General features: G+C 30.1%; 2 protein-coding genes and 1 long non-coding RNA gene across 3 annotated transcripts; all 3 read left to right on the top strand.

Moving 5' to 3' along the window:
* Positions 1-1,181: 1,181 nt before the first annotated feature.
* On the top strand, positions 1,182-11,850 carry LOC131932973 (mucin-5AC-like). The gene is made up of 9 exons (XM_059289853.1): positions 1,182-1,277; positions 2,515-2,617; positions 3,379-3,534; positions 4,245-4,418; positions 4,977-5,132; positions 5,605-5,730; positions 7,575-7,726; positions 8,610-8,685; positions 8,877-11,850. The coding sequence occupies exons 2-9, from the start codon at positions 2,536-2,538 to the stop codon at positions 10,682-10,684; spliced, it is 2,730 nt and encodes a 909-aa protein (XP_059145836.1). The 5' UTR covers positions 1,182-1,277; positions 2,515-2,535; the 3' UTR covers positions 10,685-11,850.
* An 806-nt stretch (positions 11,851-12,656) lies between these two features.
* On the top strand, positions 12,657-16,623 carry LOC131932968 (MAM and LDL-receptor class A domain-containing protein 1-like). The gene is made up of 7 exons (XM_059289849.1): positions 12,657-12,777; positions 14,098-14,214; positions 14,660-14,785; positions 15,030-15,172; positions 15,442-15,529; positions 16,215-16,343; positions 16,619-16,623. Exons 1-7 carry the CDS (start codon positions 12,735-12,737, stop codon positions 16,621-16,623), a joined length of 651 nt encoding a protein of 216 aa, XP_059145832.1. The 5' UTR covers positions 12,657-12,734.
* Positions 16,624-17,090: 467 nt separating this feature from the next.
* Positions 17,091-18,658, top strand: LOC131932965 (uncharacterized). The gene is made up of 4 exons (XR_009384775.1): positions 17,091-17,235; positions 17,683-17,770; positions 18,010-18,045; positions 18,547-18,658. It is a non-coding gene; the product is annotated as an uncharacterized LOC131932965 (long non-coding RNA).
* The last annotated feature ends 4,769 nt before the right edge of the window (positions 18,659-23,427 follow it).

The raw sequence follows: 23,427 nt of genomic DNA, 5'->3' as shown, positions 1-23,427 counted from the left end.
AGATGTAGCTACCCTTGGAGATATAGCTGCCCTTGGAGATGTAGCTGCCATTGGAGAGATGTAGCTGCCCAAGGTGAAATATAGCTGCCCCTGGAGATGTAGCTGCCCTTGAAGATGTAGCTACCCTTGGAGAGATGTAGCTTCCCAAGGTGAAATATAGCTGCCCTTGAAGATGTAGCTGCCATTGAAGATGTAGCTGCCCAAGGTGAGATGTAGCTACCCTTGGAGATATAGCTACCCTTGGAGAGATGTAGCTTCCCAAGGTGAAATATAGCTGCCCTTGAAGATGTAGCTGCCCAAGGTGAGATGTAGCTGCCCAAGGTGAGATGTAGCTACCCCTGGAGATGTAGCTGCCCTTGGAGATGTAGCTGCCCTTGGAGATGTAGCTGCCCATGGAGATGAAGCTGCCCTTGGAGATGTAGGTGCCCTTGGAGATTTGTAGCTGCCATTGGAGAGATGTAGCTGCCCAAGGTTGAAATATAGCTGCCCTTGGAGATGTAGCTGCCCTCCATTGCCCCACGGGGGCTTCACAGGATAAAGTCAACAACAAGCCCGTCTTCTGCTCCACTGCTGCAGTCTACTGTAAAATTTATCCGATTAGTAAAACTATATCTCAGTAGTTTCGACACAAGGGTTTAGCGATTTATCCGATTAGTAAAACTATATCTCAGTAGTTTCGACACAAGGGTTTAGCGATTTATCCGATTAGTAAAACTATATCTCAGTAGTTTCGACACAAGGGTTTAGCGATTAGTATGCCTGATATAATAGGAGACGACGCCTATCCTGTCTAAAATAACATTTTCTATATCCTGAAGATTTATTTATGTTTAACAATGAAATATATAAAAATAACTTCAAAGTCCACTTGACCCGATTCACATCCTTAGTGTTTTTGTATTGTATAGCAAGCGTAGGGAGGGTGAGATTTAATTGTGTCGATAGGCCTAATACTACTTTGGTTTTTAAATTTATAACAGTGGTTCTCAATTTGAATTTTGTCTATGTGACATGAAGTTCTGAATTTCGAATGGCGTAGGGTGTTAGAAATTTATTGTGGAGTACTCTGTAATTCTAAATATAGTGTCTAGTGGTGCTAGTCGTAGTGTAGTAACGATGTATTAAAAACTTGGAGTGGGAGGGCGTGGCAGCTGCATAAAAAGTATCACCGGTGGCGTTGGCACGTGTTTAATTAATTAAACTGATTTGTAGTTGGACTAATGGAGAGATGCAATTAAAAAAAATGTCTTAACATTTCGAAACTAAAATAATACGAAGTAAGTGAATGTATTTTATTACTTTATTGTAGTAGATTTCATTTACTTCAAGTATAATTTAATAAGCGAGTTTCTATATTAAATTAATTTAATATATTTTAAGTGTTGAATTCTTGAAATGTGTTCTATAATTTTTTTATGATCAAGATACAACCGCCTTAAAAGCTCATTTTTTAAAAGTAATTATTTCTTTTTTGGATACTGAAATTACGTTGAGTAAGAACAGCTAGTTGGTCATTGATGCAATTTTTAATTGGGGATTACATTGTAATAATCTTCTAATAATTCAAATTAATTCTTAAAGATTAACGCGTAAAAGCATAGTAATTCGCGGACTAAAAATTACTAAAACTTTTTTAAATAACTTAGTGACCCATGCATTTTGGATGAACAAAACTCTGGTACTGCTTCAATATAAAAAAAATGATTAAAAGTGTTTGAAAGCACTATTCAACATTGATTGTTATATTTTTAATTGAGTTATATTTATTGTACCCATGTTCTTGATTTTATGTATAACAATTTTTAGCAAAAAAATACATTTTTAAAATATAAAACTAGATCGAACGTTTTAGAATTCATTTTGTTTTAAAGCTTAGTTAATAAATAATATAAATAATAGACTATAAAGGAACATATATTATTTCCATTTTAATTTCAAATAAAATGTTTAAAATTTAATTTCATCTTAAGCCTGGATTCGGAAAGGGTTGTAATTTTAATTGTTTGTATTTTCATCTACTAAATTATATATAGGCAACTGGAGTTCCTCATTTAGAATTAGGCTGAAATGACCTTAGGAGTCATCCATAAATGACGTAACACTCGTAGGGGGGGGGGGTTCGTAATTTTGTGACGATGTGTGAAGAGGGGGAGGGGGTTCAGATGCTGCGACGTCACATTTTTGCATTATAAAAAAGCAATGTTAGAAAAAGAATTTTAGACCTTATTTCGCGTTTTAGATAACTTTTTAAATAAATTGTAATAGTTTAGACAAGATTTTGGACAAAATATCGATGTTTAAAAAAAATTCAACTGCAATTTTGAGGGGGGTTGTAGGTCGAGGTGTGACGTCATTTTAGGGGGGGGGGGTCTGGCTTTTTGTGACTACGTGTGACGGAGGGGAGGGGGGAGGTAAAAATCGTCAAAAAAGCGTGACGTCATTTATGGATGACCCCTTAAGAATATGAATTGTATTTTTTAAAACTGAAACAAAAATTTATTTTGCTTTCCTCAGAAAATAACTTTTTTTCCTACAATGAAATTGCTTCTTACCTGCATAGTTTTGCTCAATGCCTGCCAGTTTTATTTCATTTCAGCGGCACCGACCGTGGATACAGGTAACTAATTTAAAATAAATGTTGCATATGATATTTAGAGTGTATAATTGTGTATTGTTACACTAAGATGATATAACTTGCATCATTGAAATGAATATATTCATTCGCTTAAATGTTTTATCCAAAATTTTGAAAGTCATGTACACTGTTTATTTTTTTTATAAAATCGATATTGATTAATGCTAATATTAATGGTATATCATGCTTTGTGTTATTGTAATCTAAATACATTCTACGAGCCGACCCGCGGCGTATCATACGCCGCTATTTAGTTGTTTTATTTTCTACTTTTCAGTAATTCATAATTTGTGAATTCGACAGTACCAATGCTGCCACTGAAAATATTTGCTTAAAAACACTACCCCCCCCCCCCTTTCCCCAAACCCCTACCCTATACCCCCCTCCCCCACCGTGAAAGCAGCCTCCTCTTAGTTACCTCCTCTAAGTTTGAAATAGTTTCAAACTAAATTATCTGCCCCTAATAGCCGTCACTAAACCCGGCTCTATGAATGTATACATTTAGAGTGAACCACCGCTCACCAGACCATGTGGGGGTGGGGGTGGTAGTGATAGAGGAAGAGAGGGGACTGCAAGGCGCGCTTGCATCTTGTTTTCTAACGTCTCCCAGAAGAGAATTATATATATATATATAGATATTACTTACTTATCAAACAATATTAGTACTATGTAAATATTAAAGTAATATTTATCAATGCATTAAACGCTCAGTTAATGTTAATATTTTTTTTTTCAAATTTTAGAGTGTCACATGCTAATGTTAACGAATGGGAAAGTAATATGTAACGGTGATGGAGTGTTTGCAAGGTTTGAGTGTGATAGAGGCTACAGTTTATATGGAGAGGAGTCATCCATTTTTGCAGAGGGAGTTTGGAGCACTGGTGTACCGAGATGTGTCAGTGAGTTGTTTTATACGTTTTGTTAAAAGTTTATGTTTATTGAGTTGTTCTATAGGTGTTGTTTATCAAAAGCTCATGTTTATTAAATTATTTTATTAGTTTTGTTAATCAAATGTTTATGTTTATTAAATTGTTGTAAAAGTTTTGTTTATTGAGTTGTTTATATGTTTTGTTCATAAAAAAATGATGTATCATTATCTTAAATACTTCGGAATTAGATTTTGTATGTGAGGCGAGCATCCGATGTGATGTTTTGTCATACATACAGATCATTTTAATTAGCCTTGTGTGTTTATTATAAATTGTTTTTATGGGCTGGATAATATTATCACCAAGGACATGACGTATAAACTTAACAATTTATATTCGAAAAAAATATAAGTTAATGCTTTAAATAAAAATAAAACAACACAGTTACATTACAAGCATATCGAGAGCCCTGAAACAAAAGTATTACTATAAATTAGCACACACAATTTTTATTTACAACCTCAGATTAATAACAATAATCTATTTCCTTATGTAATCGACAACATTCCTATGATGTTTTTCATATACAATTACTCATATCCCCTTTATAAGTTTCTTTACAATTGTAAATAATTATAGTTATTATATTTCTTAAAGTTATTTCTTTATGAATGTGTTATCATTCGTAACATCATGGTTCTTTATGTATGTTGATATCTTTTTATGCAATTTATTTCCAGAGAGGGGATGTAAGTTACCGAAAAATATCCCGCATGTTAAAATGACACAACTACCCAAATACAACAATGGTGTGGTTAATATGGAATGTGACATAGGATTTATCAGAGAAGGCCCACAACTACTTTATTGTGACGGAGTTCGATGGAGCGATGACTTCCCTTCCTGCAAAACTTGTGAGTTGTTTTAAAAATTAATTTACAAATAAACGATTTCTGAACGTTAAAGATAATATCAAACAATATCTTATTTTCACTTATTTTCGCTCTTTTGTCTTGCTCGAATAGAATTTAAAATACATAATCTAAAATGTTTTAAAGCTTGTTTTTACTACTAAATCAATTGTTTATCTAAATAAATTGAAATAAAATCAGTTTGTAAATAACATAAATTATAAATTGTCAGATAAGTTAGATGTCAAATTAAATATTTTGAAATATTATACATCGTTTTAAAATGAAACAGTTTCATATATTTTATTTGTATTTTATATATTATTTATTGTTGTCACTATTTTGAATAATTAATTTTTGATTGTATACCTTTAATTTAAACAGTTTGTCTAATTTGTAACATAAATTTAATCCCTTACGAAATCATTACCTAGATAAATCAAATAGTTAACATGTTAACACATCATGCTAAAATAGTTTAACTTTTGTTTGGCTTAACTGTACTAACACATGCCAGGAAACATTACTCAAGTTTAAGCCGAGTTTAAAAATTATCATCAGACTTCGGCGACCAAACAGGCTGCGACTTTGAAGACAAAAATATCTGTGGATGGATTCAGGACAACAGTGAGGTCTTAGACTGGGCCCGCAACAGTGGGCCGACACTTTCAACAGGAACTGGACCACTAACTGACCACACAACCGGTACCGCTAAAGGTGGAAGCCCTAATTGTTTTGTCTATTGATAGCTGGAATAGTAGCGTAACATTTCCACGAAATTTATCTTTATTAAATATGATTTTAAATATGAGTTTAATTTTTTTAAAAATTGCAGCCTCTATCTTTGTAATGTTTTGTTTTTATTTAATGTGCTTTTTGTGTAGTTTGTATTATTAATTTTTTTTTTAATTGCAGTTTTTTATATTAATTATCTTTTTTGTACTGTAGTTTTTTGTTATTTAATTGTTGTGTTTATTATGTAGTTTTTGTTATTAATTTATTTTATTTTGTAGTGTGTAGTAAAAGTTACAAATTTACTGTTTGTTTTGTAGTTTTTGTAATTAATTTTCAATTTGTATTGTCTAGTTTGTGTTACTAGTTACTGTTTTTGTAATGTAAATTTCGTTATTGATCTACTATTTCCCTTGTTTAGTTTATGTTGCTAACTTTACTGTGTATTAAATTTCAGGGCACTACATGTACTTAGAAAATGCAAGCCTACGTCACAGAAAGCAACTTGCCCGTCTCATATCTATCCCATACAACAGTAAACCAAACTTAGCCCTTGAGTTTTATTATCATATGTTCGGAGACAGTAAGTTGAATGGGAACTTTTCCGTTGTGTGACCGACATTTGACAGATCGTTTTTCAATATTTTGTTCATGCTGATGATGTTTCATAAGTAAAATATTTTAAGCGTAGCAGGCAGAAACATGAATGGACTTTAATATTTGAATCAGGCTGGGTGTAAAGACAGAGGTAAAACTCTAATTTCAAAATAGGGTAAAATATTAAAACGCACACACACACACACACATATATATTTATATGTATATGTATATATGTATATATGTATATATGTATATATGTATATATGTATATATGTATATATGTATATATGTATATATGTATATATGTATATATGTATATATGTATATATGTATATATGTATATATGTATATATGTATATATGTATATATGTATATATGTAATATATGTATATATGTATATATGTATATATGTATATATGTATATATGTATATATGTATATATGTATATATGTATATATGTATATATGTATATATGTATATATGTATATATGTATATATGTATATATGTATATATGTATATATGTATATATGTATATATGTATATATGTATATATGTATATATGTATATATGTATATATGTATATATGTATATATGTATATATGTATATATGTATATATGTATATATGTATATATGTATATATGTATATATGTATATATGTATATATGTATATATGTATATATATATGTATATATGTATATATATATATGTGTGTTTATATGATGACTGATGATTGGCTGATATATATATATATATATATATATGTATATATATATATATATATATATGTATATATATATATATGTGTGTGTTTATATGATAACTGATGATTGGCTGATGACACAAACTAAAGACACAGCTAGAGGCATCAGATGGACACTAAAAACTAGCCTAGAAGTTTTTGATTTCGCAGATTATATCACTCTAGTAGTCAAAAAGACCACTAAGAAATTCGAGTAGACTTATTAACTTTGCAAATGTAGTTGGACTACAAGCTAACTATTAACAAAACAAAAGTTATGAAGAAAATACGTCTAGTCAAGACCCTGTTAAAAAAAACCCACACAAGTAGAGAAAGTAAAAATGTTACACATTTAGGCAGAATTGTCAACTATGAATGAGACTGCACTGCTAAAATTAAAACACACATCTCTAAAGCAAACAAGCCTTTGCAACCATGCAAAAAACTTGACGATCGAAGAAAATCTCGTACAAGGCCAAATACAGATCTTTCAAAAGTAATGTCCTTAGCATGCTACGGTACAGTATCGAATGCTGGAAAGTAACAACCGCAACTAGTAGATCACTGGACTCTTTCCAAACTAAGTTCTTGTGAAAGATAAAAGGCATACAGTGACCTAGCATCATCTACAATGATAAAATAGGAGGGATGGAAAAAGAAGCCGCTTCCAACGTAATCGAAGAAAAGAAGATAGCGATAGATAGGCACATTACAAGGATAAAGCCAGACGATTTCGCAGAAGTGGCGCTAAACTGGGCGCCTCATGGAAAAAGAAAGCAGGGAAGTCCAATGGAGAATTGGAGGCGTACGGCGGGGAAGCAGCTGGTAAAGGCAAGAATGTTATGGGGGACTGCCAGAAATTTTTTTTTCGGACACCGACTAAAGTGAAGGGACCTTTATGTGGAAACCCCATGTGTCTTGGGCACTTAAAAGAAAACACGATGATGATGTTTTGTTTAATTGAATATAGTTGTAAAATAGTTCAATTTATTTTTCAACCATTTGTCACGAAATACGTATATACAAATGAAACAATGAAAGAAACATTTTAAAAGTTGCAATGTGGAACAAACTTATACTTTTCAGACATAGGCAACTTGAGTGTGTACTTGATGCCCACGCAAATGAACCCTCTACAGTTAAACATACAGCATAGAATCTTTTACAAAAGTGAAGCCCAGGGTCCTTCGTGGTTACGTGCGAATGTTTTACTGCAAACACAGGAGAAACAGTTTCAGGTAATTTTGACAGTTTAGAAACTTGTTAGAACATGACTTCATGTTTTGAGCAGGTTTGGCGTATTACAAATTGCCGTATTTTTTTAACGAAATGAACTATTTTGATGTTTTGATAGTTTAAATGTTTTACATTAAAGACTCAGTATTTGTAAAAATAAAATTATTGATTTCTGAAATACTATCATATTGTATTTATGGAGAATTATAAAAGAAAAAAGAAAACCGCAAGCGTAAAAATTTTATGCTAATTTATTAGAGAACTATTTTCATAATTTAACTGCGGCATATTTGTCTAACTAATTAAAATTACATTTATAATTAATTTCATACAATTTAGAGTAACTGGTAATAATTAGGTAGAAAGAAAAAAATAATTAAATTGCACTGCGAATTAATTCCGGACAAAAATCCGTTTTTTTTAAAGCGTGTTTTTCTTTTTAATTTTGTGATAGTACGAATGTCATTAAAAATGACGAATGGAACAACCAACAGTTTTACATGGTAATTTCGCCACTTTAAAAAACAACTAATTTTGAAATATCTATATTCTAACAGTATTCGTTGAACAATTGAAAATAATAAAACTTTATTCAAGAATCCATTTAATATTTACTTTTTTAAAGTCTTTCGAGGCTATAGTTTTAAAATTAAAATGTATACAAATTGTAAAGTAATTTTTATTATTACTGTTTTTATTATTAAAACAACACTTTTTCTAACTAAATTAGTGTGTAATATTATATAAAAGTACTTGAAACTTTTGATAGCTAGCGAAAATATAACGTTTTGATTGAATAAGTGTCTAAAACATAAAAAGTATGCCAGTTTGTAAAAACAAAGGGGTTGCCAAGTTAAATGACAATTTCTATTGCATTTTTTACAGTTGGTGTTCGAGGCTACGTCTGGAGGAACTTTTGGAGACATTGCCATCGATGATATCCGGATTATTGATCTGGAAGGTTAGGCATGTTTTAATCGCACAATTCCTGTCGTAAAAAATAGTTTTGAAAAATGTCTCTTTAATTTTTAAAACTTGTCTGTTTCTTTATCAGCCTGACTGCACCTAATTAAAACAATAAAAGTTGCACTTTAATTAGAAGAGAAATGTTACCTTACGTTTTAAATATAAAGAATATATTTGTATGTTCAGAATTGCCCTTGAATGATGGAATGGAGCACCACACAGTAATTGAAACAAGCCCAACAACCCCGAAACAAAGTCCAACAACCCCGAAACAAAGTCCAAGAAGTAGTCCAAAAAAGCCAAATAAAGCAAATAACAAAAAATCAACTAATAAAAACACAACAACGAAAAAAACAACATCTATAAAGCAAATAACATCTACATCAAAACCATCAGAAATTAAAACATCTAATACACCTAAGCTAAAACAGAAGCCTAATGAAAGATCAACCACCATTAAACCAGTTAGAACAACAAAAACGACAACTGTACTGCAAAAAACATCAACATCAAAAACATCAGAAATATATTCATCCGGTACAACTGGCCAGGAATTATTTTCCTACTCATTTGAGTCAATACCAGCATCAACCTTACCATCTAACCCAACATCAACAGAGTCACCAACAATAACCACACAATCAACCCTAGCACCAGAAACAATCTCCACACCAACGGCTACAATGCCATTGTCATATACATCCATTGGAACGACGATACAACAAACACCAACATCCTCTACGTCAGTCAAAACAACACAACCGTTAGAATCATCCCCAGCAACAACGACACAGTCAACAATACAAACATCTGCATCGTCTATACCAAACATTACAACGCTAACGTCAAATTCACCACAAACCACAACACGAAAATCAACACCAGTGACATCAGCAAGCACTACATCCACCAGCACAAAATTAACGTCTCAATCATCCACCAGCACAAAATTAACGTCTCAATCATCCACCAGCACAAAATTAACGTCTCAATCATCCACCAGCACAAAATTAACGTCTCAATCATCCACCAGCACAAAATTAACGTCTCAATCATCCACCAGCACAAAATTAACGTCTCAATCATCCACCAGCACAAAATTAACGTCTCAATCATCCACCAGCACAAAATTAACGTCTCAATCATCCACCAACACAACTTTACTACCAACATTTACGACGTCATACATAGCCATGAGAAACTCATCTTCCACCCCTCTTTTATCAACGACTTACATAACAACGGTAAATATCAAAGAAAGCTCCACGACTTCCTATAATACTGGAAAACACAACCAAAAGACAACGCCAATGCCACCTAGCCAAAAGAAAAATCTGAAAAATCTAGATTCAAAAGAAAACTCATTGGTGCCAATTATTATTTTATGTGCGATTGTGCTGGGCATATTCGTTCCAATAATCACATTAATAATTTACAAAAGGTGTAAAACAAGAACTAGACAAATAACGACCGATGAAAACGCTGAGAAAGAAAACAATGACCTAGAAGATAGCTCCATTGATGACAGCAACGAAAAAAGCAAAACAATAGAAGAAACCACAAAACAAGAAAGTAACGATGAAACCGTTCAGGAAAATGGTAACGACAATAAAGACGAAAATCAAATAAAAGAAGACCCGGTCCCTAACCTTGAAGACACATCTACAACCGAGACAAAGCAAGTCACTGTAACAACATCAGCCAACGAAGAAGTTCGAGTGCAAGTCGTGGTTCAAGCTGAACTTGCTGTCGTCTCTACTGAAAATGAAACACGTCTTGAATCAACAAATGCAGTAAATGAAGACATGCAACAAGCTAAACCTGAGGCAAGCGAAACTGTGTCTGTTACAGAAGCAGCTTTGTCTGAGCATAAAGCTGATGTATTATCATCGATTACAGAGGAAAATGTTCAGGACACAGAAAAAGTTAAAGATGAAATTACGATTCAGCCGGATGATGAAAACAAATTGGAAATCTTGAAAAAAGTCAATTAAAAAATCATCTAAAATGAAAAAAAATGGCTCCATCAGTTTAACCCTATTTAAAAAAACACAAAGCAAAGTTTTTTCATAATTTTATTGTCAATATGTTATATACGATGTAATTTCATAGCAGGTTACAACCTTGTTAATTTAGGGTGCTAAACTTTACTATAGTATCACTGTAACATTAATTAATAAATATAAACGTACAATTGAGTGTTCATTTAAGTTACATGATCTATTGCAATTTTTAATATTTATTTAATAACTTTTTTCTTCAGCATGTTTGGTTTTAAAAAAAATATATTTAAATTGATGTTAGATTGTAACGATTCAACAGTATACATCTACATTGTTGATCAAAGGAATACTAATTAAGTATATGTGACTGATTAAGCCCTGAGTGGTGGCAGCTATTGTTTGCTTCCTGCAACTTGTTTATGTTATTTTACCGTGATTAGTTGTTTCAATACAAAAGAATTAGAAATAGGTTTTGCATTTTTAACAAGATAAACGCTCTGTAGCAATAATAAGTGCACTACGTTCGGCAAAAAAAAGTTTCAAATATTAGCCTGTTTTAATATGCATTTAATAAAGACATAAAAATAATTAAAAAACTATTTAAATCTATGTTTTTTCTATAGAAAGTATTATCAATATTATTAAACATTTTCGGCGAATAAAGAAATTTTAACGAATGTACATTTACTTATTTTTAAAATTAGTATGTTTTCATTTTAAGTAAAGTTCCTATTTCAGACCTATCGATCCGTAGTGTAAATAATTTTATGTTTCTTGACCTTGGCATATGAAGGGATGTTATGGTCAGTATTATTCACAGCCGTTTTTACTTTTTCCAACGTGAGTCGGTTACCTATCAGAGCTAGGTAGACTCAGGTGTGTCGTTAAATCCCAAGTCCAGCCGAGATCCGTACTCGAGACTTACGGTCTAGCAGCCGAAAGCTCTACTATTCGACCACGCCTTCACTTTCGTTGTCATCTTGCGTGATACTGTTTTTTTTTACAACTGAAAATAAAAAGTTACAAAAGAAATAAACCACATTGTGCACTCTGATAATTGCATGTTCAAATCAGCACAAAAAATAAAATTACTTTCAAAATAATGTTTTTGTTTATGAATATCCATTAAAATCAATGTCTGTTGTACATAATTTTACTCATACTATTTTTTTCCATTACTTTATATTTTAAAAATAAAATGATAAATAACTTTGAATACTCGTGTTTTATTTTAAAGAGTTTAAGTGTGTACAGTTCCTAATATTTTTGTTCCTAAAACACTTGACATTTGTCTGTATTCTTAAAAATCAACAAACGAAGAAATTCAAATACAAGTCGTTGTACAAGCCGAACATTCTGTATTATTTATTTGTTATATATACGATTATACATTAGAAAATAACATTAATAAAACGCCATTAAATGTTATATGCATTATTTTATCATTACACGAAAAGGAACTAATAACAACTAAATATTTTAAGAACAATTTTGCATTCACTGCACTTGCTTCAAGTACGTTGCATAATTCTAGTAAAAAATGAATTCGTATATTTTTATACCGTAATAAATATTTCCTATAAAATAATGTTGTTGTTTTCAACGGCAAGTTGTTTAATCTCGCTTCTAATGTGAACCTGCTTCTGATAGTTGATAATAGTAAATACATACACACATACAGACACAGCACAACAATACACACTCGCAAACATACATACATACACGCACACATAAGTACGAACACACACACTTAAGCCACGGAGTGTTTATGTAGTTCAGTAATTAAAAAAAATGAAAACAACCATGTTGGACTATTATCTACACCAGACCGCGCCTAACCATACAGACATTTGAAGCATCACAGGAAACGTCAATGCAGTGCTAGTTTACGATTAGATAACAATCTTACCGCTTTTTAATTGCTCATTGTTTATTATGTTTCAGTATAAAAAACATCTCTTGAACTCGCATACATATGTGTAATATTTAATTCTGCTGCATTCTTTTTGGAACAACAAGGATTTACAAATAGATGTAAACTATGTTGTTTTATTTTTTACTACTACTTACAGCTGATGGGAAGGGTAGGTAAAAAATTTAATTGATTCTGATTATGCTTAAAGGTGAGAAAAAATGTAAGATTTTAACGAAAACTACTTTTGATAAAAAAGATATATTGAGATAAATAGTTCTCTAATTTCAAGTAAAAATGATGCCACTATTAACATAATCTTGTCTAAAAAACACACGAAGATATAGAGTACACCCGTTTCATTGACCTCGGCATACAAGGAGATAGTTTGGTCATCATTAAGCTCAGGCGCTTTTAATTACCTAATTTTAATTACCTAACTTGAGCTGGTGGGCCCAGTGACGTTCTACATATTTGACTGAGTTTCAAACTCGAGACTTTCTCTAGGCCACCCCGCCCCTTAACACTATTATATCGCTAGATAAACCAATAGAGCTCATATCATATTGTCTTAAAATAAACCGGGAGTGATCTCCCCTAAACTTTCTCGAATATTCTTGTATAAAACCACAGGGGATGGGAACTCGGGCTAGAGACATGATTTTTAATCCATTTTAAATACTTAAAGTTTTAAAAATAGAATAAAATCTCGGAGACAAAAGAATTGCACACCAAGTGAACGCCAAATAAAAAAGTGCATAATAGTGCGCAATATTATAAGTACTTTAAAATTTACATTAGTTTTTTGAGAAATCGGAAGTAGCGTAAATTACTACTTCCGGTCAACGGAAATTACTCAAAATTTAACAGAAGGTAGAGAATTAGATTTTATACTTACATGTGAAATTTCATTTATCTATCTGAAATAGTACTCAAGTTATAGGCTTTTGAAAAATTCAAAGTAGAAAAAATACCTTTTCCGGTTATCGGAAATCGCTCAAAAGTTGATACGGATCTACGATTTTGATAAAATACTTATATATGAATATTCATCAATCTAGCTGTAACGGTACTCAAGTTATCGTGTTTACACACGGACAGACAGACAGACACACAGACAGACACACAGAGATACGGACAGAATTGCAAAGCCCAGTTTTTCAGACTGGATTACGCATAAAACCTCTTAATTTTGATAACTTTGGATTGATAATTGTTGCCCGATTAAAATAAGTCCTCTATACTTCGGATGTGATGAAGGAGTGAAGTGTAATAGGGTGAAAATTGTTAAAATTTCAAGTGATTTTTGTGCACGATAACAATACTTTCTCTATACTTCGTATATACGAGAAAGTAAAAAGGAAGCTATCGATTTTTAAAATCTATTTTTTATCTTATTTAGTATATACATCTGGTAAATTTAACTCGAAATGTATTATATAACGTTTACATTTATTGTAATGGAATAGTGAATAAAAATAATATTCTATAGAGATACCAAGAACAGGATGTAATTTCGAAAATGGTTTTTGCAACTGGACGAGTAAAGATAATTTCTGGAAGTTGGCGAAAGATTCTTTGACTCCAGGTTTCATCAGCAACAAAAACAGTAAACTATTATTTATATTTAAATTACTAAAGTTTATATATATATATATATATATATATATATATATATAAAGTTTATATATATATATATATATATATATATATATATATATATATATATATATATATATATATATATATATATATATATATATATGAAGTAAAATAACTGGCTGCATTGTAGACCAATATTTTGGATATAAAAATTATACTGAAGTTTTTAATTAGCCATCTAAGTAAAAATGCTAATTAAAATTTTAAAACAGCCACCAGTCGGTGAGGTTAAAATTAATACATTTATATTTTTAAAAAAAATGGCACTGCTTAAACTGTTCGCATTGTTTTCCTTAGATGTTAATTTTAAATCAATATCTCAGTAACAGAAAAACTTTTAAGTTATCAATAATATGTGGTTTTCGAATAATGTCACCATATCGTATCATCAGCTTATGTTGAGGCAAAGTCGTCAACAGATGGCGCTGTTTTAATTTCACCTTTTGTTGACCTACATGAAGACACATCGAAAGACAATTGTTTGAAGTTTTCATACGCTTGGGGATATTTACCTACTGGTAAGATAGAACAGTTAGTATCACATATATATATATATATATATATATATATATATATATATATATATATATATATATATATATATATATATATATATATATACTCATCGTTTAATTAATTAATTAATTTGTTAGTTGCAATAGAGACGAATATTCTAGATATTGAAAATGTATATTGTATCATAATTGCAATTTAAATAAAGGCATTTTACTAAAAAAAGAGCGTAAATATTTTTATCTCCAGATAACCTCGGTTCTTCGCTTAAAGTATTATTGAAAACCTCATCGTCAGACGAAGGGCATGAAATTTTCAGAACTAGCAAATTTCAAACTTACCAGTGGCAGCAAGTTGCTATCATCCTGCCTAATACAAAATCTAAATATCAAGTAACTGGTTTTATTGGCTATTTTTTTTGTGTGTTGTTACCAATATGTTATTATTATTGCAAAGAGCTATTTGATTTCTTCAAAAACTCCCATCTTATTTATTTGATATCATCGAATAATTATTTTCAATTTTAAAAATGTAAGATTTTGATTATTCATTTTATCACAATCTATGTTATGAAAATTAAGCTACTTTGAAAATGTTAGATTAAATATAAATTAAATATATAACCACTAATGTTCCTTTTTTCCATTCTATACACACAAAGATATATTTTATTGCAACTTCAAACAATGAAAAAGGCTCCATAAAACTTGATGACATAGAAATCTACCAATGTGCCGAAGGGGAAAAAGGTTTGCAAAATTATCATTATAGTAAAACTGTCATTGAAAAAAAATATTTTTGTAATTTTCTTACGAGTAAAAGAAACGGATTTTCATGTGACTCGGGTATTGATTGTAAATAAAAAAACAACCAGATAATTTAATTTTATAGGAATAATAGTTTATGTATTTTATTTGAAAAATTAATGGATCGGAAAATTGTTCTTTTTATTTTTTTAAATTTTTACTCTTTCGTGGCCAAAAGAAAAGGATTGTGAAAAATAGAAGAGGGAATTCTGAGTGTAACATTAATTGGTGAAATACAACTTTGTGATCTTATGTAACAATTCGGGATAGAGGGGAGTTAAATAATTCGGGGAAATGTTGTCATTTATACACACGCGATAAGCAAATAGATTTGCATCTGTTCTGTATATATATATATATATATATATATATATATATATATATATATATATATATATATATATATATATATATATATATATATATATATATATTTTTTTTTTTTTTTTCTTTTTCGAATGGCCTATCTATTTATATTTACAACCATCGTTTGAATGTCGAAAGCACTTGAAAATTAGTATTTCACGTCTTCATCTATATTATTTTAATTACTCAGTCAATTTACATAAAAAATGTCATTAAGTTTTTAAAAATATTGTTTAAAAAACATCATTAATTTAAACCATAGCTTCATCAAATAAAGACAAACTGTCTTGTGATTTTCAAACTGGATTTTGTTCGTGGTACAACGACATTAACAATGACGGATGGTGGCAGATTAATGACATGGCAGACTTTCCAAATAATTTTAGGGAAGGTACAACATTTTTTTTTGTCTTATTCAATTTATTTATATAACTTTTAAAGTATTTTTTAAATTTTATTTCTCTACAGCGTATTATTTTATCAATATGTTTCTTTAAATCCCAAAATACTAGGTGGAATATTAACGGTTGAAGTTTTTAAACCTCAGTCTTTCATCAATCAAGCCAGTTTGGTCTCACCCGTTTTAACCCCTGAAGAATCTAAAAACTTGTCCTTGGAAGTTTCCGTATACTGTCAAAATTCTGAAGGTATTTCTTTTTGCTCCAGTTTAAGTATAGCTTTTTTTTTGCTTTAGTATATTGTATTTAGCTTTTGCTACATTAGTCAAAAAAATAATACAAACTTGCTTTAAAGTTTTTACTATAAAGAAGATGTGTTAAAATGAATGTATAATGTATTTTAAAAATATTTATTGAATATTGGTATCATTAAATGACACAATCTTATTACTTTTATTTCCTTCATAAAAAAAGTTAATGTATAAAAAGGAAATCACTCTTAATGCATATATATATATATATATATATATATATATATATATATATATATATATATATATATATATATATATATATATATACATATACATATATATATATATATATATATATATATATATATATATATATATATATATATATATATATATATATATATATATATATATATATAATCATTTATATCCATCGCCTGTCGTTTATTTAGCCTACAGCTTTTTATAACCTTATTATCTAGAGTGGAGTATTGAAGTGGGTACCTTGCCTCAAGCAACATATGGACGTGATCAAGAAAATAACTTCACGTATGTTTCCAAGCTTCAGGTCGACAGTCAACATTGGAATCACATAGGGGTACAGATACCAACACAGACCAAACCTTTCAGGGTAAGACAATTTTGTTGTTACTTTACAACAATGGGATGAGGTGGTCGGATGGTAGAGCATACGACAGGTAACCTGAGAGTCTCGAGATCGGATTCTGGGTTCGTGGAAGTAGAAAACATCCACCCAGTTCTGTAGGGTACATGACTCACGTTGGGGAAAGTAAAGGCGGCTGGACATAGTGCTGGCCCCTCTATGTCTTTGTATCGAGGATACTGAACCAGGTGAACTCTGTTTTACCTTCTCATAGACCGTTAGGTAAGAAAGGATACTTTACTTTAAAAATGAGTTACATTACATAATAAACAACGAGAAAAGCTAAATAATTATGAATAAAGTAATTTAGTACTTTCTCTGTTATGATTCTTTCAAATTACAAAAAATAACCTTTTTAAAACAAAGGGTATTCAACTCAACTTATTTCACAATACAAATTTTCTAAACATTTAGATCGCATTTAAGGTACAGTTAAAAAACAGTTCGAGTTACTGGAGCTACATTAAATTAGGAGGTTTGAAATGTCTAAACTGCACTGAAAGTAAGTATTAGTAAATCTAATATTGTAGAGTTACGTAGTACATCCAACATTCTAGCGTTACAAAAGCAAAGCAATGTACAATTTAAATACCTGATCAAAAAGTTTTGTCTTTGCAAGGTGTTATGCTAATGTGATTTTGGACAACGTGTACAGCAATAAGAAAATCTAATTATTTATACACTAATTTATGTATCTGAACTTCTTTAGTTTTGAATGCTTCCCCATTCATATTTTTATAGCAGAGGATGCCAGTTCAATAAGCTCAGAATCTGGTGGTAAGTATTTAAAAAACCTTTTAGTTTATTTTAAATAAATGTAAAAATATTAATCATCGAATAAAAACAACATCAGACATTATGGTTTCATCAATATCGCAGTATTTCAAAATAAAAAATTAACAATTTATAAAAAAAAGTAACGTTCGCCGATTTTTTTATTATGAATATCTGTTATTATTACAAAAAATGCATTCATTTCATCACGCTACTAATTTTTAAGCTAATCTAAGAGTTTACCTTAAAATAAGTCAAATTTATTTTTTTCCGTAACTCTGGAATAAAATTGTACGACTTTGTACAACATGAAAAAAATACATTGCAGTTAGAAAATCAGGAAATTGAGTAATTAAAATTTTTTTTAGTAACTAAAACAAACTATCACAAAGCATACAAAATCTATACAGCATAAAAATCAAATACTTTCATATTATAATATATTATCGCGTGGATTCGTTTATTTTTTGTTGAATAAAAACAGAATTAATTTTTATTGTATAGGCAATACTAATTTAACTGCAGCTTTTAACAATACTGATGTTTCTGAAATCCATCGCCCTTCTGGTAAGTACTTCAATAATTTAGTTATTAAATGAACAGGGTTATTACTAGAAAAAAAAAATGTTTGCTGTTGCGCTGAGACTTAAAAACCTGGCATTTTACTAATTTTCCCCCTGACAAGAACGTAAATCGCTTTTAATAATTTATGGATTTTAAAATTATACTAAAAGCTGGTATTATATGTATATATATATATATATATATATATATATATATATATATATATATATAATATTTTGTCCCGTGGATTTGTTAATTTTTTGTTGAATAAAAAACTGAACTCGTTTTTATTGTATAGGCACTGCTAATTTAACTGAAACGTTTAACAATACTGATATTTCTAAAGGGCATCGCCCTTCTGGTAAGTACTTCAATAATTTAGGTATTAAATGAACAGGGGTATTACTAGAAAAAAATGTTTGCTTTTCACTAGAGCTGAGTCTTAAAAACCTGGTATTTTACTAATTTTACTCTCTAAAAGAACGTAAATAGCTTTCTGTTGTTTATGGATTTTAAAATTATACCGAAAGCTGGTTATATATATATATATATATATATATATATATATATATATATATATATATATATATATATATATATATATATATATATAATGTGTATTTCAGATGCGATTTCGGCCGTTGAGGAACATATTACGTCTCATATTTGGATTATTATTTTAGTTGTTGTTGTTAATGTTGTATTCGTAGTTTTTTCTGTTTTGTGTTATATTGTTATTAAAAAAATATCCAGTACGTAAATATATTAAATTGCGACACCATTGGTAACACTAGGTCAGATGTCACAGTTTGCAGTAACTGAAGGTGTTACCCCACCGCATGCTAAAAATTTTGTTTTTTTAAATTTCAGTGTCACCACTTCCCTTTACTATTTTTTTTAACTTTGTAAATTGAACAAAACATTGGGATTCAAAAGTACATTTTACAATTTTGAAAATTTCACGATACTCCAACCATAGCCCCGCCTTATGACGTTACGGTGTGAGACACAAATTAGATTCTAACCAATACTCAACACACATAGCCGATTTCTAAAAAAATTGATAAGATTTAACATATATATTGCTTTTAAATGTATTGTTACTTATTAAGCTTTTTAAATAAATATTTATCCAAATTAGTTTACAATTGTAATATGTCTCTTTAAATATTTTAAAATCAGTATACATCATAACAATAATTTATAACATATGTCTAATACTGACATAATCACATAAGTTGCTAGAAATAAATTGTATACACATTTTTATTGCTTTTTAAATACATTTTAAACTCAGTTACGAATTTCAATAAGTATATTTAAGAAACAATATACATGTAAATAATAATTCACAATACTGATATAATCATTTGAGTTGATAGAAAAAATTGTATACACTTTTATTGTTTTTTAAATACATTTTATCTCAGTTTTAAATTATTATATGTCACTTCAAGAATAATTAAAAACCCTATACATCTTAACAATAATTAACAATACTGATATAATCACAGAAATTGCTGGAAATAATATGTATAGACATTTATAATGATTTTTAAATTAAATGTTTACCTCAACTTACAATATATAATAGTACAATTTCCAAGTACAATATGTAATAGTTTACATATGTCTCAATTGATATATTTAAAAATCTGGTTACATCTAAACAGTTATTCATAATATATTTCTAATAGTAATATAATCACTTAAGTTGCTTGAAATACATACACTTGTATTATAATGTATTGTAGGCAGTTTGGAATTATTTTTTAAGTTATCCTATCTGAAATTTTCATTGGTTTTCACTTAAATTAATTAAAAATATCCGGGCAGGGCATCATATATGTTAATTTCTTGTCACATCTATTACAACATTAAATATAGTGTATTAGTACATTTTAACGTTCAAATGCTTTTGCAATTGCCCTTTCCTTCTTTCTATGTACTTGTATATTTTAAACAGCACATCAATAGGTGTATACGGACTTACATGTGCAGATAGAATATTATACACTGGCTTCACAGTGTTTTTTAAATAAAATTAACAAATGTAATTCTGGATTGTAACGCCTTTTTATTAAATAATAATTCTTTCACTGGACGTTAAAGACCTAAATATATATATATATATATATATATATATATATATATATATATATATATATATATATATATATATATATATATATATATATATATATATATATATATATATATATATATATATATATATATATATATATATATATATATATAGATATGTAATATGTTCAAGTTTTTCTCAGTAACTTATAACGAAAAGATTTTGTTCGTACATACAATCAGTGGCGTAGCTTTACGGTAGCTACGCCACTGCGTTAAATATGTATTAATATGTATTAATATTTGAATTTGTGTTTGTATGTATGTTTATGTGTGTGTATGTGTGTGTATGTGTGTGTATGTGTGTGTATGTGTGTGTATGTGTGTGTATGTGTGTGTATGTGTGTGTATGTGCGTGTATGTGCGTGTTTGTGTGTGTATGTGTGTGTATGTGTGTGTTTGTGTGTGTGTGTATTGCAAAAGGAGACGATGTAATCGAAACTAGAAGGAAGAAACTAGACAGAACGCTATCTCCACGATCTCATACAACCCAGACTGGCTGTAAACACGTAAAACAAGGAAGTCTGCTGATGAAGTGTACGTCTCGCCAGTCTACGTGCCTCCATGTTGTTGAATCTTGAACTGTCCGCCCAACAGCTGTACGGGATGTAAACGCCTTTTTTTCTCTCTCAAGATTAAAATTGTGTGTTTCATAACATTAAGTATAAAACGAAAAGCAAGCCTTTCGTTACAGAACATCTTTTAATCGTTCTAGCGAATTAAATTAATTGATGGCAGATATTTTAACTTATATATTGCTTAAGTTTCTCATTATCTTTGCATGATAATATACTGATTAAAGGAATTTTGTGCTGAGAGTTTCAAAAACATTTGTTTATTAATTAATACCAATACAAATATAACGATGTGACAAAATTATAAAATATAACGATGTAACACAATTATAAATATAACGATGTAACACAATTATAAATATAACGAAGTAACTAAGTATGAGGAACAAAACCTTCCGTACAACACGAAATCTACCACAATGGTTATTAGAAATGTTTACTCAATAGTTCAATTCATATCTTTTTAAAACCATTGCTTTTTGGCTCCTAGATGTAACAATCGTATCGTCATTAATACAAACCACAATTCACTTAAACGTTTCTAAATTTTAAATTAGGCGTTTATTATGAAATATGACTTTAAAAATACTCTCGTAGCTCAGAAGTCTTGAATTCGCGAGACATTTGTTAGCGTTGATTTGCGTTGGAGTTCGCGAGAGAGTTAGAGGATAACTAATATCTTCTGTCTAAGTGTGTCGTTTTACTTGAAGTCATAATTGAAGTCATGGTTCTATAATTGTTAGGATTGGGGAATCAGCTGATGAATCAGCAGTGACTTGATTTGGTTTCACTATACCGCACGTAAACGAGTATGTTTCTGAACTTTGATCCCTCTTTCTTTACTGTGAGGGCGAAGCAAGAACATGGGAAACCAGTGGTTCGTTTTTTTTTCTTTTTTTTACTTCTTCTGCGTTTTTAATTTTAGTTAATTTTCTTAATTTTTAGAGATTCCTCCAACACAATTAAGTGTCTACTCGTTATGCGCCATGTAGGCCGTTGCCCGAGGGTTCGAACTCGAGGCTTTTGGTTTAGCAACCATGAGCTCAACCGACTCGACCACGCAGACCCTCAGTGGTTCATGTAACTGATCTTAGTGAACAGGTCTCGACAAGCGACATTACTTGGTTGGGTATTATAACAATTTATTTCCTAACCAAACGGATGGTTATAGAGTTAAGGTCTATAAAGGTCACCATGCATATTATAAACATTTGACAGGATGGTGAGAATTACCAAGCTTGAAATTGATTGTGTTCTAGTCCGAAATGTATCAAGCTCCTCTATATGCGTGTACTTAATCATCAATACAATCAATAACCTGGGTAGTTGAGACTAAATAGAGTTGCTACATTCATCTTGTGGTGGAGCCTGGCCTGCAATAGGCACATGGCAAATAGGTCATAATACTCAATATCATTTTTGAGAATTAAAAAAAAACATTATTAAAACTATTCCCAAAATATATATTTTTTTAATACTAAGGTAAATCTATACAATAAAGAAAAGAAAACAAAGAACTTGAAACCGTTAATATGCATCTATTTTTTTTAAAAATGAAATTCAATTAACATCCTAGATATTCCACTTACACTAATCTTATCAGTTTTAAGTGCACTTACCCAAGACGGCTGCCATAAGCTACTTCTTAATCTGTCATAATAAGACTTCATAACTTTGAGTCAAGTGCGCAACGTGACAGAAAAGAAGCGAGTATTTGGTATAATTAGGGTGCTGTCAGTATCTAGAGGCATTATTTGAATATTTGATTATATATATATATATATATATATATATATATATATATATATATATATATATATATATATCATCATTTCTTTGTGGCCCTGGGGGAGCAAAGGGCTGCAGCTACACATTTCCAGCTGACTCGGATTTGGGCTGCTCCCCTTATCTGTGCTCAAGTAAGCCCAGCGGTCTTAGCCTCTTCCTTTTCCATGTGAGACGTGTTAGTTTATAACGTGTTATTTTGTAACAATTTATTTTATTAAAATAGTCCACTTTACTGACATTAAACCCCCAAATTATGTTTTGCATTCTCAACAATTCGCCTCGCTTCGTGTCACCCACTACCATGCACCATACA

Source organism: Physella acuta, unplaced genomic scaffold (genome assembly GCF_028476545.2).
Source record: "Physella acuta isolate Inbredline_101_S28 unplaced genomic scaffold, ASM2847654v3 ptg002332l, whole genome shotgun sequence".
Taxonomy (NCBI): domain Eukaryota; kingdom Metazoa; phylum Mollusca; class Gastropoda; family Physidae; genus Physella; species Physella acuta.
This window is presented reverse-complemented; position numbering and strand designations above follow the sequence as displayed.

Excerpts from the sequence above, each read along its gene's own strand:
- LOC131932973 (XM_059289853.1), top strand. The coding sequence starts at position 2,536 with ATGAAATTGCTTCTTACCTGCATAGTTTTGCTCAATGCCTGCCAGTTT. Across the intron at positions 2,618-3,378 it reads GGCACCGACCGTGGATACAG|AGTGTCACATGCTAATGTTA; the intron begins GTAACTAATTTA and ends TTCAAATTTTAG. Across the intron at positions 5,133-5,604 it reads CACAACCGGTACCGCTAAAG|GGCACTACATGTACTTAGAA; the intron begins GTGGAAGCCCTA and ends ATTAAATTTCAG.
- LOC131932968 (XM_059289849.1), top strand. The coding sequence starts at position 12,735 with ATGTTGTTTTATTTTTTACTACTACTTACAGCTGATGGGAAGG. Across the intron at positions 12,778-14,097 it reads ACTTACAGCTGATGGGAAGG|AGATACCAAGAACAGGATGT; the intron begins GTAGGTAAAAAA and ends AATATTCTATAG. Across the intron at positions 14,786-15,029 it reads TTGGGGATATTTACCTACTG|ATAACCTCGGTTCTTCGCTT; the intron begins GTAAGATAGAAC and ends TTTTATCTCCAG.